The sequence below is a fragment of the Neltuma alba genome, unplaced genomic scaffold (genome assembly GCF_004799145.2).
Source record: "Neltuma alba isolate B1F8T4 unplaced genomic scaffold, ASM479914v2 tig00012795_pilon, whole genome shotgun sequence".
NCBI classification, from domain to species: Eukaryota; Viridiplantae; Streptophyta; class Magnoliopsida; order Fabales; family Fabaceae; genus Neltuma; species Neltuma alba.
The window spans coordinates 123,757-141,473 of NW_021637194.1; the positions used below are offsets into that span (position 1 = coordinate 123,757).

Here is a 17,717-nt window from a genome sequence, read left to right on the forward strand (position 1 = left end):
ATGGCTGGCGGAGGTTTCGTTAAAGGAGGCGGCGGCGGCGATTTTGAAGCCAAGATCACTCCGCTCGTTATTATTTCATGCATAATGGCAGCCACCGGAGGCCTTATGTTTGGATACGACGTCGGAGTTTCAGGTAATTTCCCTCTCTTCAACACTTCTTTCCTTTTTCACTATCCCCACACTCCTTTTTTGTTTCGCTGAGACTGAGATGATGACGATTGATAAGAACTCTTCTTTCACTGTGACTGTAAAACTGATTGCCTTTTATTCCTGCGAACGCTAATTGCTATATTGAAGTTTGAAACAGAAAAACCTTTTACATTCAGCTTTATTCTTCTATGAAAATAAGAACGTCTGTTAAGATAAACCTCTACGGTCACTGTGTTGGCAAAACGGTCATCGTACCCCAGACCTGATTGCAAGTTATAACTTGCAACTAACTATGTACTTTATCTGTTATGGTGGAATGGATCAGGTGGAGTGACGTCCATGCCACCGTTCCTGAGGAAATTCTTTCCGGTGGTGTACAGAAGGACGGTGGAGGAGAAAGGGCTGGACAGTAATTATTGCAAGTACGACAACCAAGGGTTGCAATTATTCACGTCGTCTCTGTACGTGGCGGGTTTGACAGCGACCTTCTTCGCTTCCTATACGACGAGAAAGTTGGGACGGAGGCTAACCATGTTGATCGCCGGCCTCTTCTTTATCGCGGGAACCGTGTTCAACGCCGCTGCTCAAAACCTTGCCATGCTCATCATCGGTAGACTCCTTCTCGGATGCGGTGTTGGTTTCGCTAACCAGGTCCGTCTATCAAACATAATCTTCTTTCCTTCTTACAGTTAGACGAGGTTGCATGTGGAGCCCAAAAAAGCCATACACAGTTCATGGCTCTGCGGGCATTCTGGCTTCCTTTAATTAAAATATATATTGCTGATGATGATAACTATGTTATATTCAAGGGCTAACTATACATATATGGCAGAATTACAATTTAACAATATAGTAATATATATATATATATAAAAGCAAAATAGATATTTGATAACATCGTTTATTAGTGTTTGGCTAAGACCAAGACTTAGCGATCTTTGTACTCTTTGACTAGACAAACACCTGGTGACCTTTTAAGGGTTTTTGGGTCCATGTGTGGAGTTAACCATTTGATTAGTGTTTTTGAACCCGTTAAATCAAGTGCAAATGAGTGGAGCATTTTAAACCTACTGTAATATGTAGCTAACTCGTACTGCTCCGTGACTTCGAATACAGGCTGTGCCGGTTTTTCTTTCTGAGATCGCACCTACAAGAATACGTGGAGGATTGAATATACTGTTCCAGCTTAATGTCACTATTGGCATTCTCTTTGCTAATCTGGTCAACTATGGCACCAACAAGTAAGTCCTTTCCTTGTCTGTTTTATTACTTCAATTTTCCTAGCTATTTTAATTTCTTACGCAAGATTGGTTGAATCCTGGTGCTGACCTCGCTCCATATTCGGCAATAATGCAACCACAGAATCGAAGGTGGATGGGGTTGGAGGCTATCTCTGGGGTTGGCTGGCATCCCTGCGGGGCTCCTAACCTTAGGGGCTCTCTTGGTAGTGGACACTCCCAATAGTCTCATCGAGCGTGGTCGCTTGGAAGAAGGCAAAGCTGTGCTTAAAAGGATAAGGGGCACCGACAACGTCGAGCCTGAGTTCTTAGAACTCGTGGAGGCAAGCCGTATCGCTCAAGAGGTCAAGCACCCTTTCAGGAATCTTCTTCATCGGAGCAATCGACCCCAAGTGGTCATTGCCATCGCCTTGCAGGTCAGTGCCTCTTTTAATCTTTTACCCTCTTGGTGCTCTGTTTTGCTGAAGCTTGCTTTTCAATTTGTTTCCTTTATTCGCTTTCTTACATTTGGGTGCTGAAATCGAACACAGGTCTTCCAACAATTCACTGGTATAAACGCTATCATGTTCTATGCTCCGGTGCTGTTCAACACACTGGGATTCAAAAATGATGCTTCCCTTTACTCTGCTGTGATCACTGGGGCTGTTAATGTCCTCTCCACTATTGTGTCCGTCTATTCAGTGGACAAAGTTGGACGGCGCATGCTCTTATTGGAAGCTGGAGTTCAGATGTTTTTGTCCCAAGTGGTAATTGCTGTGATCCTAGGAATCAAGGTGACGGACCACTCTGATGACCTTTCAAAAGGATTAGCTGTCTTAGTGGTGGTTATGGTGTGCACATTTGTATCTTCCTTCGCTTGGTCCTGGGGGCCTCTTGGGTGGCTCATTCCCAGTGAGACATTCCCTCTGGAGACTCGCTCGGCTGGGCAGAGTGTGACTGTTTGTGTCAACTTGTTCTTCACCTTCCTCATTGCACAGGCATTCCTCTCCATGTTGTGTCACTTCAAGTTTGGGATCTTCCTGTTCTTCTCCGGATGGGTCTTAATCATGACCCTCTTCGTCCTTTTCTTGCTCCCTGAGACCAAGAATGTTCCCATAGAAGAGATGTCACAGAGAGTATGGAAGCAGCATTGGTTCTGGAAGAGGTTTATGGAAGATGATGATGTTGCGGAGGACAAAGTAGCCAAAGGAATAGATGGGCATGCTAGTGGATTTGATCCTGCTTCTCAATTGTAAATAAGAGGCCTGCCGCTCCATTTGGGTTTTGTTATACTGATAATTTAGCCTTAGGCATTACTTTAAATGCTTTAAAAACGTTGAACCTAGTATTATCGTCTGCATGTGTTAGGTTCTTAAGGATTCAATATAATAGGCTATCTCAATTGTTTCGTGGTCTTTTTTGTTCTGGTTACTGTAGGTTAATATAATGGGTTAGTTTCAAAGTATGCTAGTTCTGTTGGCTTCCATGTTCGAGAGACAAATTTGACTATGAATAAAACAAGAAGTCAATATAACATATTTCAGATAATTTTCTTTTGTTTTATTTTGTCTTTTCTTCCTTATATTCAATGATATAATGTCATTCCAATAGATATTTAAAATTTATTTATAGTTGAAAAAAGGTTTATAGTTCAGATCACAAATTGTTTGCAGACAGAATTTGCATGCTTATGCCTTCACTGCATTGGCAGACGCCCAATACATGTGAAACACCCAACAATCAGGCATAACATCATGTAACACATTACCTGCTTTTTGTTAACTATCACTGTTCAGACATATAATTTATACTTCGAGAACCCATTTAATTTAATGTATTCCTAAACTTTCTGTCCAAAATTTGCTTGGAAGACAGTTTTTAACCTTTTGCGGGTAGGTCTGATAGCCTACCCCTGGCATTGCCTTTAACCCCTTGCAATGTCCTTAGACTGAAACCCACTAATATTTGGGTTTAGGCCTAATTTCTAAAACTATTTTCAGCTCTGAAGACTCTTTGAAAATTGATGACATACCTTAGATAGGGACAGACACTGGATCAAACAAACCTTTATCCGCATGATTGCTTGGAACGAGGATTTGAAACGCGTATGCTTAATGATGGATATTTAATTGTAGCTTTGAAACAGATGCTGTCTAAAAGCAATTAAGTGTTGTGCTTAATGCTTGCGTCTCATGTAACCACCAAATGGGAACAACCTACGGTGGTTGCCCATAATGATGAAGCTTACCAATACCTTACAATTTCCAAATAGTAAATAGCAAAGATGGAGTGCAGTAGCAGCACGCACAACCACACCGCATTCCTGACATTCTTTCCTTGCAAGTCTGACAATTCACCAGAATAGCATACTTTGATAGGGAGTTAGATAAGCCAACTAATATATCTAATCTAATTATTCATAAAAAGTTGATTCAAGATTAAGTTTAACTTCAAGCAAGTCCTTTCCCTCAATTTTAACATAAAAATTGAACACGATCATTGATCTCATACATGCGATTGTGATTGTTTTATAAAGAAATTCTTGGACCCACAGAGCCCATCGAATCTGCCGATGCAATGAGAACAAGGGACCCACTTGTTCTTTGTTCTCATTGGGAAAAGGGACCAAACTCATTAACTTTTCCAACCTCAACCTTCAAAAGCTATATAAAACTCCAAAGAGGAAATAAAAGCCTTCATAACCCACAAAACTGAACTGAGCAAAGCTGAAGACAACACAGAAATAGGTATTGCAGACCTTAGAGGTACAGAGATGGGTATGGCAGAGAGATGTTTGGTTGTTTTATTGATGGTGGTAGCTATGGCGGCTGTGGAGGTGTCATATGGAGCAGTTTACAAGGTTGGGGACTCTGCTGGTTGGACCACCATTGGCAATATAAACTACAAGAACTGGTCTGCTACCAAGAACTTCCAAGTTGGCGACGTTATCAGTAAGTCCTCACACCTATTCCATTTATATACACAATTTCGTGACTGTTAATTTATGAGAAGAAGGGTTCAGAGTTTCCCAGAAAACGGGGTTTCCATTTTCAGAGTCAAAGGAGATATCAACCTAACCACTATTTTACAATTCTCGGTCTTAGTTTCTAAGACAGAATAAGAATACCCTGTTTTGAGGAGAAAAATTGATTAACGGGGAAAGATTTGGGCTAGCTGCTGCACTCTGTATGAATTTCCCTTCCTGTTTTACGAGAAGGAAGCTTCTGGAGTTAATTTCTCTGTTAAGCAAGCAAGTCCTGTTTAAATTATTAGAAAATGTGTGCCAAGGGCCCTACATAAGTGTTTAGTATCTTTCTCTCTTGAAAGTTTTTGTTCTTTTAGAACCAGCATGATGATAGTGTTCACTCGCGTGACCTACCCACTTCCATTGGCATTCATTTTTTCCCCAGTACTGTTATTAGTGCACCCACTTTTTCTGGAAGGGAATAAACTCATCAAAATGCAATGAGAATGTTGGGTTGGTCTCACAAAACACTATATCACGTGAATCTTTTTAGATACATCCCATTTTGATAAATAAATTCAATCAATAAACTTTGAGCATGGTTATTTATAGTTAATTCGCCAATATGTTTTATTTTGAATCGGCTCACGATACCCTATCCATTTTTCATAAACATGTAATATTCTAATTCAGCCTCATTTTAGAAAATACATAGGCGAAATTATTAACCGTGTGTTTGTTTTGGCCTTTGCACGAGTTCCAATGCATAGAAATGCTAAAAATGATTTCTAATAGCTTTTGAATAAGCACTTGTTTTTTGGGGGAGGAAAATGGTAATGCCATGCTTTTAAGGACTAAACAATACATTCATATATCCAGAATCACAAGGGAAAAAAAAGGGCATCCTTCTCTCTTTCTTTACTAAAAAACATTCAAGATTACGTGAGACTTAATGTTCGTAATCTTTTAACTCCATTATCCATGAAAGCTGATCATTAATGAAAGAAGAAAAGAGCTAAGAAATTGATGGCAATGAATTAATTCATGTTGTGGCCCTGATATCAGTTTTTGAGTACAACTCGCAATTCCATAATGTGATGAGAGTGACGCATGAGATGTACAAGGCATGCAATGCTTCGGCCCCATTGGAGACCTTCAACACAGGGAATGATTCCATAGTGATACAGAATCACGGCCACCACTTCTTCTTCTGCGGCGTGCCTGGTCACTGCAAAGCGGGCCAGAAGGTTGACATCAACGTCCCCAGGGTGTCTGCAACTTCTTCAGAAGCTCCCTCTCCTTCTGCTTTGGCCTCTCCTGCCGTTCCCGTACCAAACAACGGGCCTGCGCCTTCTCCTAATCAAGCTGCTTCACTGTTCTTTGCTTTCAAGGGAGGTTTTGCATTTCTGGGTTTGTCCATTGCATTCCTCTTGGCATGCACTTAATTGTTGCTTATCTTTCTCGCTGGACATGCTCAATGAGCATGCGCTTTTGTGATGAGAATCAAACTCAAGGTAATGGTGAACCAGTTAGATGTATAAAGACTTAATAAAAGTTCATATTTGAGTACGGGTGTTTTAGAACGAGTGTTTTAGATGATAAAATGTCTGGTCAGGTTCATTGTAATTTGTTGGAAATGGTCCGGCAAGCTTCTCCAAAGGATCAGTGTCAACATCATTTGCCGAGATCATTATAGGCATGCTTGCAAACCTTTTTGCTTAACAAGATTATGGGCATGTACTTGAAGGGCATTATCCATATCAAAAGCAGGATCATGGAAGAGGATGATTGCAATCTAAAATAAAAAGAAAAGTCATTATATAGTACTTTACGCTAGCCTTCCTAGTTTTGCTGATTTAATCTTACTTACTTTATGTTTCCTTTTCCATCTCACTTGGGTCAATCATCTTGATATCTGTGTATACGTTGGATTTATTCAAACAAAAATAATAAAAAGCATATTGGAGGATACGCGGCGTTCATATTTTTAAAAGGGGAATAAGAAAAATGGATTGATGGACGAACTTCGATAAAGAAACATAAAACCCTTCCAAAAATTAAAACCACGATGATGACTGCATGAATTGAATATGAACCCGAAATGACAAGCACATAAATACTCCTTTGCGGCCTCCAGTAGACATGGGGCAGCAAAGCATGCTCATTGTATTATTTGCTTATAACGAGACTTCGAAAATTTGAAGGGAACAAAGGGATCACAATAGGATTTTCAAGTGTGCGGATTCTCTTATCACATGGGAATTCTATACAGAGAGGCAAAATGAGAACAAGAGACAAATTTTATAAGATTTATTTACAACCGATGCCTACTTTTTGAATGTACTAGGAAAATAAAGCGAAGTGCCTTAACGTGGCGCCAAGGGAGTTTGGACCCAAAAAAACGAAAGGAGTCTGGACACAGGTTTCACGAATGATTTGACTGTAGGGGGACTACGCGATGGTAACTCTCTCACTCGATTTTCATAATGAAAGTTGCTGTGCACGGTCGAGAAATTGAAAAAACAACGTCGGCCATTTAAAAGTTATTATGTGATTTCGTGATACTCCGCATTTTTGAGATTTTCCAAAAACATGCACAGCTAAGACCCAAGTTTGTTTTATTTTCTCGATTTGTCATCATTCTTGCGCAGGGACCCAGCTTATTTTAGAGAAATTATAATAAAGTTCCACCTAACAAAATTAAATACAAAAAATCCTTTAAAATAATTAAATTATTTTGAAGCTCCAAAAGGCCTCAATGCAATATATTTTATTTATTTAATTATCAAATTGTTTATTTTTAAGTATGTATTGATAACTGAAAGAACAATCGTTAACAACTATTACAACATGTATTAACAATACGCTTTCTCAACATATCACAAAAATATAATGTATGAGTTATCAATATTTATTACAATAGTTGTTAATCTTTACGCCTTAAGTTGTTAACGAATATATTTTCAGTTGTCAATACGTATTTTTAAAAAAATAAAAGTAATTAGATAATTTAGCAAATATAGTTCCTTACAATGAGATTTCTCATGACTTCAAAATAATTTAATAATTTCAAGAAATTTTTTTGTATTTAACTTTCTTGGGAGAATCTTATTGCAATTTTATTTTAACTTAACTTAATTTTTCGAGCACAGATGAACACTGCGTGACGGAACATCCCAGTAAAAGCCAGTACGAAGCAAGGATTTCTACTGTTGGGGCAAAAAATATGATTTTCTAACAAAAATCTATAAGAAAATAGAAGCCAGTTAATTAAGCGCGTTCGCCTCTATATTAAAAAATGGAGACCATTGTCATTACACCTGTGTCCTTTCCGAAGCTACCTACACAATGCCAATAGGCGTATAATTGGAGGGGAGGGGAGCCCGGGGGGGGGGGGGGGAGAATATGCTATGATGTAATTAAAAAAAAATTTGAAAAAGGATATACGAATCCATCCCCCATCATATAGCTTGAGCTTGCCACTAAGAAAAGTAATCTCATGAATCAATAAACCAGCATGATAGAAAAAAATATTCACACATTTCCATTCGGATGCTAAATTCTGAGAACTTCGTCTTATCTATAGTCTATGATAAATTGCTAAACCACATTTGCCCAGTAGATAATATACAAAATTCTGGGGCATTGTTTGCTACCCCTTCCACTAAAGAGTAATCCCGACCAACCATGGGGGACCCATATCATATTTAGATTTAAATTTTAAAAATAAAAAGAATAAACTAGAGACAAAATCGAATGTAGATAGGCCTAATCTGTGGGAAATTGCAAGCAGCACTAGCCAGAAATTTGATCCTGAATCAGTAGGCCATTCAACAAAGGCCGCTCAGCATCTGCATTACTGGTCATCAATTTTTTATCGCGATTCTGCATTCTGTAATGGAGAAAAAATCATGGACAGAATATTAAAAAGTCAATTTATTGCGACTAAATATTTACTGAATGATTTAATGATGATCCCGGCTTGTAAGAGAAAATTGCAGCAATAGACTGAATACACAAGGACACAAGTCACAGTCATTAAAAGTCTCCCCGGTAGGAGACAACCAATACACGGCTCCTATTTAGGCTCTAACGCACTATTTGAAAAGAAAATCATTAGGTAACTGAATCTTGGAGATAAGACAAGTTCCATGGAAGCGCAAACCTTGGCAGAAAATAACAAGACCCTACAAAATATCAGAGCGACAATTGCAAAGAGGCAACAAAACATAATTTTATGGCATAGTGGCAATCCTCAACAACCAGAAACTCAAATTGCATTAGAATCTGAAAAAGGATGCCTAGCATAATTACTTGTATTCACTTTCACTAAAATAGATGTAACAAAAGTGAAGCATCAGAGACCTTACTCTAGTTGACTGGAGCTCCACTGTATTCACAGTTTCAGTGTCCTGGTCAAACATTAATTACATAGTAAGAAAACATTAAATAATTCTGCAGTTCCAACAAACTTAAAATTCAACAGCACCTGAGAAGATTACCTCAATCAACAAGTCTTTTCTGGTTATCAAGCCAAGTACACGAGATGGACGCGGAACAACAAATAGATGTCTCAACCCTAATTGGCGGAAAAGATTGTAAACCTGCACCATCAGCAAAATATAATTATTTGACATAAAAGGAGCATGGAAATGAAACTGTCTTCAAAGAATGGGGAAAAATCACACCTTTGTCAAGGACATATCTTCCGGCACAATATATGGTGATGGATTCAAAAAAGGGGCAAGATCTATGTACATTTCCAAGTCATCTGAACTTAAAAGTATATCGTCTATAGATATTCCCTTACTAGAAACAGGCTTCGCAAATTCATCAAAGTCATGCCTGGAAGTTCAAAAGAGCCATGAGAATAGAGGAGAAAAAGGACAAATCTACAAAAAGCTCCATCAAGCCTTACCTTATTGGCCTCACTCCACCTCTGGCATCAGAGGGTAAAGGACTATGCTGGAAATCGACCTTTGATTGCAGAATTACCAATAAATGACTGCACCAAGAGACACATAATGAAGGCTTTAGTTTTCCGGCAATGCAAGCTTCTGCCTACAAAACCAACTAGATAAAGACAAATGCAGGATAATGTAACATGCTCACCTTCGAAGTACTAATCCAATAACAAGTGGTTCTCCACTTCTTGTGTGATCAATCACCTTTGCATAATAATAAATATTGAACAGTTCGCAAAATGCCAGGCATTAAATTATTAAATGAAAAAACAAAGATAATATAAGAGCTAGAGGCATACGGGAAAACCATTGTGTTTGTTGCTCCGAAGGATAGAAACTACATCTGCAACCTTAGCAACACGGGGGAAGGATATCACCTGCAATATACAGTCAATAATACAATCAGTTGCTAAAAAGGTTAAGGCAAGAAGCACGCAGAGCTCAGTCCAATTAAGGGGGAGCCCTTATTTCATAAATGTTGGCCATTCACTAATATAATAATTTAATGCTACTTGTAGAAAGGTGGCATTTTGTTGACCAGCGCCTTTTCTTGATGTGACTGCACAATGACAAAGCTGCTGAAAGTAACACATACAGAAGAGGCCTAACAAAAGACGTCTCTTTCCCCCTCTCTTCTTTATAGTCCCATGCCCCCAATAACTATGCCAATACATTTCTCTCGATTTTCTGGAATAATATTCCCCCTCCCTCCCTCTAACTTTACAAGCTAGTGATGTCTGGAAAGATATGGAAATGGACCCATATTTCAATTAGGCATCCCAATTTTGGTGGCCCAAAAATACTTTCCATGTTCTAAATGGTTCCATGGTGGGAAATACTAACAGCCAAAAAACATAGACTAGTTGACCTTTGACACCAGCTAATTCATGAATAGGCAATTTCTGAAAAGAAATCAAAATCACCATTCCACTTCCGCAGGCCTCCCTTGCTGTCATATTCCGCATCACATATTTGGGCCTTGGTTCCAGTAATGGAATACCCCTCAGTCGTGCCTGCTCTTCATAGAGACCCTCATTAAAAGCATCACCAACAGCCTGTAGTGACACATATTTACTGTATTCAAACTGGCATTTCTGACTTTCGGTTAAGAAGTAAATTTTTATGCACATACCTTTGATATAAGAAGAACAAGCATAATAAGGGGTAAAAATTTTAAGTTATTTGTGATTTCAACCATAATAACACAGAGAGACACTGTCATCCGCATTGAACCTCCAAGAAAAGATGCGGCTCCCAGCAGAGCATACCTGGGGACAAGTACCGCAAGTACATTTCAGGGACAATAAAAGGCGCAGCAATGTAGTACATCATTCTAAACAGTATGGGCACCAACAGCCAAAAGTTATGTGCATTTTTCATATAAAAGTATGAATAGAAAAAGTACAATGGATATATTTTAGACCGATAACATTTTGCTCCTTTAAACATCACCTGACACTAAATCCAAGCATCCTGAACATACAATCCTAGGAAAAGGTGGCAAATTATTGGCTTATTGTTTCAGAAGTAACCTTAGCATCATTCTTCCTTTTAACGGTCAGATCTTCAAAGAGGGAAATATTAGTTTTAGGACATCAGAACAAAATGGAAAGACAATCAAGGGAACATGCATTATCCAAAAAGTAATACACAGGATTCATCAGTTGATTAACAAAGGATTCAATGAACAAAACTACATGCCCGTATATGGTATGAAGGAAAAAGATATATAGTTAACCATGATTTTAAAGAATAGCCAACAAGCAAAACACTCACGTTCCCTCTTCAATGTTGGGCTTCCTGTAATATCTTACAACAAACATGCCAACTAGGCGCCCATATGTTGATCCTATCATGATTCCAGGAACAAACTGACCAGCTGGAACAGCAGTACCAAATGTAACCACGGCTAAAGTATAAAACATAACCTGCCACATAATGGAGAAAATGATCAAAATAGGGGGGAAATAAGGTGTCACAACTCACACGTTCTTACTCCCCATATTATATAGAAACATGAAGATAAAGCATCGTATTGGAAGTCCTGATCAGAAACTTGGTCAACAAGGCCAGCATATTTATTCATGTCTGGCAAGGAAACATGCTCCTATGGAAAATGAAACAAAATTGCTCTATTTGTGCTATAAGTATCATCAGAAAATGCAGTTATGCAATCTAGAAAAATGTATCTCCAACTATGCTTGCTTCTCTTGGCTTGATTTCAAACTTCTCCCCTCCCTACAACACCGACAGCCGATAAAAAGAACATAAAATTTTCATCTTCTTTTCTGGACAATAATGTATCAAGCGAGATGGAAAACATGACTTGTGTCAATTAATGCATTTATTTATATATTGCAAATAAAAGGGATAGGTTGCGAGTAGAGAAATATACACTACATCATTTAAAGCTTGCAAGTTGCATATTAAGGACAAATCTTGAGAGTTGATATCTATATTCTAGCTAAATATTTACATAAAAGTCAGACATGACTAACAATGAGACTAACTAGCACAAAACAGTTTAACTATAGTATGAAGAAACATTACAGGTGAAAAATCCAATGTGTGAAAAAAAAATCCAAAACAGTAAGCAAAGAATGCCGTACCAAAAAGGTTAATAAACTTTGGGCGCTGAACTCATGTATTGTTTTTGCGCTGAACAAGTTCCTTATGGCATCATCCTGAAACAATAGAAAAGTAACTCAAGGTATTAAAGGAACTATAAATGAATAATATGTAACAAAGATCTCTAGACATTCATTTCAAACCTGCGTGTTAAAGAAAATAGTAGCAAGATCATTGTATTCCTTTTCCTTGCTACAAAAGAACTGCAAGAAGAACAAAAATATAACTGAATCCACAAGGACCAATTAAATCCAAATGAAAATATAACCACACATCTCTTACTGGTAGAAGAGGTCGAAGGTTCTTGCAAAGGGAAGCATTAGATAAAGAGAGCAGAGAATATTTTCTAATACAGGATATGAATAAGTTGTTATGCAAGCTGGCTTTCAGGAAAAAAAAACGCTTGTACGCTTCAAACTGTAAGGCTTTCACATAAGTGAGTTTCCTAGAGATAAAGCCCAAGCCTATATCTAATGGTTTAAGATTTTAGGATAGTTAGTTTCCTTACAACTATGAACTGTATATATACCATGTAACTCTTATATCTCACCTCATCCTAGTTTCGAGCATGTAATTGAAACTGATCATAAACACAAGTTCAAAATGGAAACTTATAACTAAGAAAACCAAGCACATCATAAAATTATATAGAACCAACCAAGACAATCAAGGGGCAGGATCTCAATGGTCTTACATTGACATAATTCCCATACATTCCAGGAGGCCGAGGACAATCAGGATCAGATTCAGGGCAAGGACTACATTTTCTGAGAAGTGGTAAGCAAAATGAAATAACTGACGTCAACAGTGAGACAAGGCATGCTTCAACAATCTGTACATGAGAAAAATACAAGGGGAAAAAGGTCAGGAATCAATTGTCAGAGAAACTGTGCTACTTGTAGAATTAACAATAACATATCAAAATGACAACTTTTGTTCCCTTCTTTTTCCCCTTCTTCCTCTTATTTTATTTACACTGAAGAAGGGACAGATGGCAACATTACAATCAATCAGAATTTAACAGCATACCTTGACACGGATCCCTTTTTTGTGCAGATAATTGCGGCGCCAAGAAGTAATATAAAGAGTAAGCTGGTTAAACAAGGCTCCTGCGGATCATTGGCACTAAGTAAATCAACCAACTGAAGTTAAAATGTAAGGTTCTGGACAAAACAAAGATATACAGGATTACCTAGCAAGCCTCCAATAACCCCAATAATAGCCATTGGTAATAACTCCATGAAGGAATAATCCTCTTGGCCACTAGAAAAATAAAATCAGTCAAGGTAAAGAAAAGGCAAAATCTTAAATACTGAATTCACAGTTAAGAAGGACAAAGCTTGGATCTTAACTCTGATACATCCCATATTATAAATCCACCCGAGCCAAAATGTCCACACGTCTCATTCTTACACCACCCCATTGCAGTACGCACCACAACAGCCACAACAGCTGATGTGAAGAAGACCCGCCACATCAATTGACTCCTCCACCTTCAAGAGCACAAGAAACAAGCTAATGCACAAAATGACGAATACAATTCTAACATATGCAAATGCACTAGAGAGACATGTGCATACAAATACAACTTATGAAGTAGGCATAGGTCCACATAAGCTGTTAAATATGTAACAATACAGATATACTATCTCTACTGCACATGCTCTTGGAAAATACAGTTGTATGAACATATTAAATCCCTACCATGATGTAACCTCTTCCAATGCAAACAATACACCACCAACAGGAGCTCTAAATGCAGCAGCAACTCCCGCTGCACACCCACAGGTTACCTTTTCAAAAATTTTAAAAATAGAAATGAGAACTTTCTTTGTCCTTGTCTTTTCTTCATTAAAAAAAATGAGATTGGAGCAGGTTTAGTAAAAGAGTGCTTGAGAGAGGTAAAACATGGAACCAAAAAAAAGTGCATTATGTGCCCTACTCAGTTATTTTCGCTGATTAGTGGATAAAAAGGAACAAGAAAGTTACAAGATCACGGCGGTCTCGATCACTTTTGAATACTTGAAACCACCTCGAACTTAGATGATACTTAGTGGATCCACCCTGCGCAAGACATGACATCAAAAAGATGATTTCAATTGGTTGCATGTAGGCACACATGTACACGTACATCATTGGAAGTTCATCTTCACATGTTCAAAGTCCTTTGGGATGATGGATAATGGATTTTAATACAACCCACATGAGAACGTGGACACTTTGTAGAAATATCCGCATGCAAAAAGCACAGACCTCAGTACCCCAACCTTTCAGTGTTTCTACTACAATAGATTATGAAGGCAGCCATAGGCCATGACAACAGTGCAATTAAACCTGTCAATACAGCCAAGCACTGTGACTGCTCAATAGTATGAAACCAGTATAGTTGCGTTCCATTTTACAATAAATTTACAAGCCTTTTAGGAATTCTGGGCGAACTCTTCCTTGTTATAGGAGCTAAAAAGGGTGGACATTTAGTTCTCAAGTGAAGATTAGAGTAGATATATGAATGATGTCACCAAAGACAAAATACAAAAGAGACAGTAACAATGAATAACTTGCACTTGTCTAAATTTGAGAAGTTCAGTTAACTGAACAAGATCATGTCTGCATAATCTGTTTACTTTTTCAATCTTTCCATAGTTTCTCTCTCTTCTGTTTGAATTTGAAGGGTGCATTAACTTAATAGTCCAAACATTCAGGGATGAAAACATACAGGCAACATATCATGTGTTCAATGTCTGAATATTCAGTCTTTAGTATGCTGATGGATACTAACACCACTGGACTTCTTAACCCACTCATCCCCGTATGATCAAAAGAAGAAAAGGAAAAGTTAGGATAACAAAAACATAACACTTAAATGTATATGCTTACTTGTCCAAGCAAAGAAGCAATACATGCACCAGTATGAACAAGAGGACCTTCTTTACCCAAAGCAAGGCCACCTGCCACTGAGCCGATGCTACCAAAAATCTGTAGAAGCAAGAAGAATCCAGAAATTAAGAGACAGACACGAAATACTAACTGAAAAGGAAGGGCAGTGCAATCCATCAAACCTTTCCAATCAAGGTTCTGAAAAGAAGGATGCCATGAACATCAATTCCTGCGCATAAATGAGAATCAGTTCTCAGCGCATACAAGACTTGTTGAAACCGAATGATCACATGTCCAGAAACACTTGAACTTACCATTCAAGTAGCCCTTGATTTCAGGAATACCAGATCCAGCTGCCGCTGGTGAAAATTGTGTGACAATATATACAGAGGAGTAGACCAAAACCAAGTTGATAAGGACATATACAATGAAACCAGCCACGTATGATTTTTGGATTATATTAAATGTCAATGAGTACTTCCAACCAGCAAAGTTCTCAACAGAAATATTAATGAAAATGGCAGCAAGTCCAGTACCTGCAAGAAACCAGAGAAAAACCAATATATGATGAAAATTGATTAGCTAATAAAAGAGGCAATCGTTAGTACAAAAAATTACAAACTTCAGTTTTGAGCTAAGCTTTTCATGCAGACTAGTTTTTCCTGCAACGAAGAACTGACATATATTAATTGCTAGTTCCAAATGTAAGTCTTCCTATTTGTGTGTCACCAATTCGGGAAGAGAAACGAACAAGCCTAGCAATCATCAAATGATGAAAAGTAACTCAGTCTCCATTTTATTTTTCACGTCCCTTGAGTTCAGTAGCCAAACTGCTTCAAAAAATGATACAAATCTACAAATCCCATGGATGTGGGAAGTAAATTATGACACTCTAGCATCACAATTATCAGCAAAAGCACATGAGTTTGAGGGGAAAACTTTCAGACACGAGTGGCTATCCTTAATCAGAATCAATGGATATCAAAGTGAAACAAAATGTGCGTTGCAGTTCAACCGGCGTCCGCATGCAAGTCAGATGAAAATCTGGAATTTACCGATGCCAATGAGCAAGGCAAAGAACCATTTCACGACCAGTAAGTAGCTCACGTATAGCTTCCCTCTTTGCGCCTACAAATTTCAGCGCGAAGCTCGAAATCGTTATATTAAGCCCCCCAAAAAGAAACATCCGATAAATCCATGGATAATTTATAACTAAGGGAAAACCTGTTCTTCTCGGTAAGCATAGTTCTCTATGACTTCGTAGTCAAGGCTCTCAACGCCACTTCCATCGCTCTTCTTCAAGTGGCCAACAGCATCATCCAGGTACTGCAAATCTTCCGAGTTTGGAATCCGCGACCAAACAAGCTTCGCCGTTTCGATGCCGTTTTGGAAATGATTGGACAACATCGTCAAAAATTGAACTCTAAAACCCCTAAAATCCCAAATCCAGCATCACAGAGTTCCAAGTTTCAAATTTGGAATAAAATTGGAGATTCAATGTCGTGTAACCATATATCACGTAGATCAACTATCGCTTCCAAATTCTCACAGTAATTGGAATTTTCTTTCACAAGGAAGAAGGGAGAGAATTAACAAAATCAACTGAGTGCGTAGAATTATGAGCGGCTGTGTCTCTCCTTCTCTAATTTCGTCGTTGCCCCTTGTAATGGTGTTTTGTGACTGTTAATTCCGGGTTCCTGATCGAGCAGCTACGAGCCAAAGTGCGAGGAAGGAAACGATGGACGACGGAAAATTTGTTTAGGGAAATGCTCTTAAACGGCGAGACTATGATAAGACTTTCGAGTTCGAGGCCCCACCTTGATGTCAAAGACAGAAAGTATTTACGATCAACGGTCCGATCTTTTCACACATCAGAAACTGATATTTTTGGCAAGAAATCACGATATGCCAATGCATGGAATCATAGCCTCTGGGTCTTTCTGATGTGGACTTACCGCCGATTACAGTTAGGTAGAGAACAGCATCTCAAGTCTTGCAGCTTACTGCTTACGAAGCTTCACTTTTTAATTAATCTTTCCCTCGCTATATATACCCATTCTTTAATGACCATTTTTCAAATATTACGTACTCCTTAGGCATTGAGGTTTAGAGGTCAGAATATTTCGGGTATATTTGGCATGACTTTAAAAATTACTTATAAAAACATTTCACGTAAGTTAAAATAAAATTCTTATCACACACTTACTTACTTTATACTTTTCTGATCTTTAATATAAGACCTATTTAACCAATTTAATTAGATTAAGAAAGTTAGATAATTTAGTTAATTATAAGAAATATGATATGTTTTTCCTAAAACATCATAATCATCTTTCTTAATATCTTCTTCCATCTTCTATTTGGTTATAGTTGAGACAGTATCTACAGGGATAATTTAGAAAAAATTGATAAATATAGAAATAGATCTTATATTTAGAACCAAAATAACTCAATAATTAGGTCATATATTAAGAATCGGAAAAATATTTTATAAATTACGATTGAAGATTATGTTTCATGGCGACTTACTAAAAAACTTACGTTGGAGAGTATTAAAACATGTTAAACCTAGTTAATAGTAAGAGGCTTATCTATATAAATTTAAAACATTTATTTTCAATTTTAAAATTTATATAACTGAGAGTTGATAATTATGGGCAATATAGTGAAACAATTATTTATGCATTCAACATTGAAGGCACACATTTCATTTCCAGGTGGGATTCAGCATTAGTGTGTAGAAGGCATTGTGTTTAGGACACAGTTCGTGGAATGTTGCCACCCGGACACTCCATGATTGAGGTTGACTTGAATAGGCCAACTTCCACCAGGCCTTTTTGAGGATCATCTTTCGCCACCTCATTCTCAATTATATAATACTACTAATTTATAATTGTGAAAAAAAAAAAAGAGGGA

The 17,717-nt window shown here is 37.9% G+C and overlaps 3 protein-coding genes across 3 annotated transcripts; 2 read left to right on the plus strand and 1 right to left on the minus strand.

Moving 5' to 3' along the window:
* On the plus strand, window positions 1-2,623 carry LOC114731017 (sugar transport protein 13-like). The gene is made up of 5 exons (XM_028918141.1): window positions 1-133; window positions 476-801; window positions 1,267-1,391; window positions 1,513-1,804; window positions 1,919-2,623. The coding sequence occupies exons 1-5, from the start codon at window positions 1-3 to the stop codon at window positions 2,621-2,623; spliced, it is 1,581 nt and encodes a 526-aa protein (XP_028773974.1).
* Window positions 2,624-4,079: 1,456 nt separating this feature from the next.
* On the plus strand, window positions 4,080-6,222 carry LOC114731019 (mavicyanin-like). Its single transcript, XM_028918142.1, has 2 exons — window positions 4,080-4,318; window positions 5,398-6,222. The coding sequence occupies exons 1-2, from the start codon at window positions 4,141-4,143 to the stop codon at window positions 5,775-5,777; spliced, it is 558 nt and encodes a 185-aa protein (XP_028773975.1). The 5' UTR covers window positions 4,080-4,140; the 3' UTR covers window positions 5,778-6,222.
* A 1,593-nt stretch (window positions 6,223-7,815) lies between these two features.
* On the minus strand, window positions 7,816-16,208 carry LOC114731021 (chloride channel protein CLC-d). The gene is made up of 23 exons (XM_028918143.1): window positions 16,026-16,208; window positions 15,857-15,929; window positions 15,116-15,337; window positions 14,984-15,030; window positions 14,802-14,900; window positions 13,914-13,988; window positions 13,629-13,717; window positions 13,277-13,417; window positions 13,117-13,187; window positions 12,954-13,033; window positions 12,619-12,756; window positions 12,068-12,127; window positions 11,906-11,980; window positions 11,073-11,224; window positions 10,429-10,564; window positions 10,220-10,351; window positions 9,596-9,673; window positions 9,445-9,500; window positions 9,251-9,337; window positions 9,021-9,177; window positions 8,835-8,936; window positions 8,698-8,744; window positions 7,816-8,224 (listed from the first exon to the last, which is right to left on the minus strand). Exons 1-23 carry the CDS (start codon window positions 16,206-16,208, stop codon window positions 8,128-8,130), a joined length of 2,397 nt encoding a protein of 798 aa, XP_028773976.1. The 3' UTR covers window positions 7,816-8,127.
* Window positions 16,209-17,717: the final 1,509 nt, after the last annotated feature.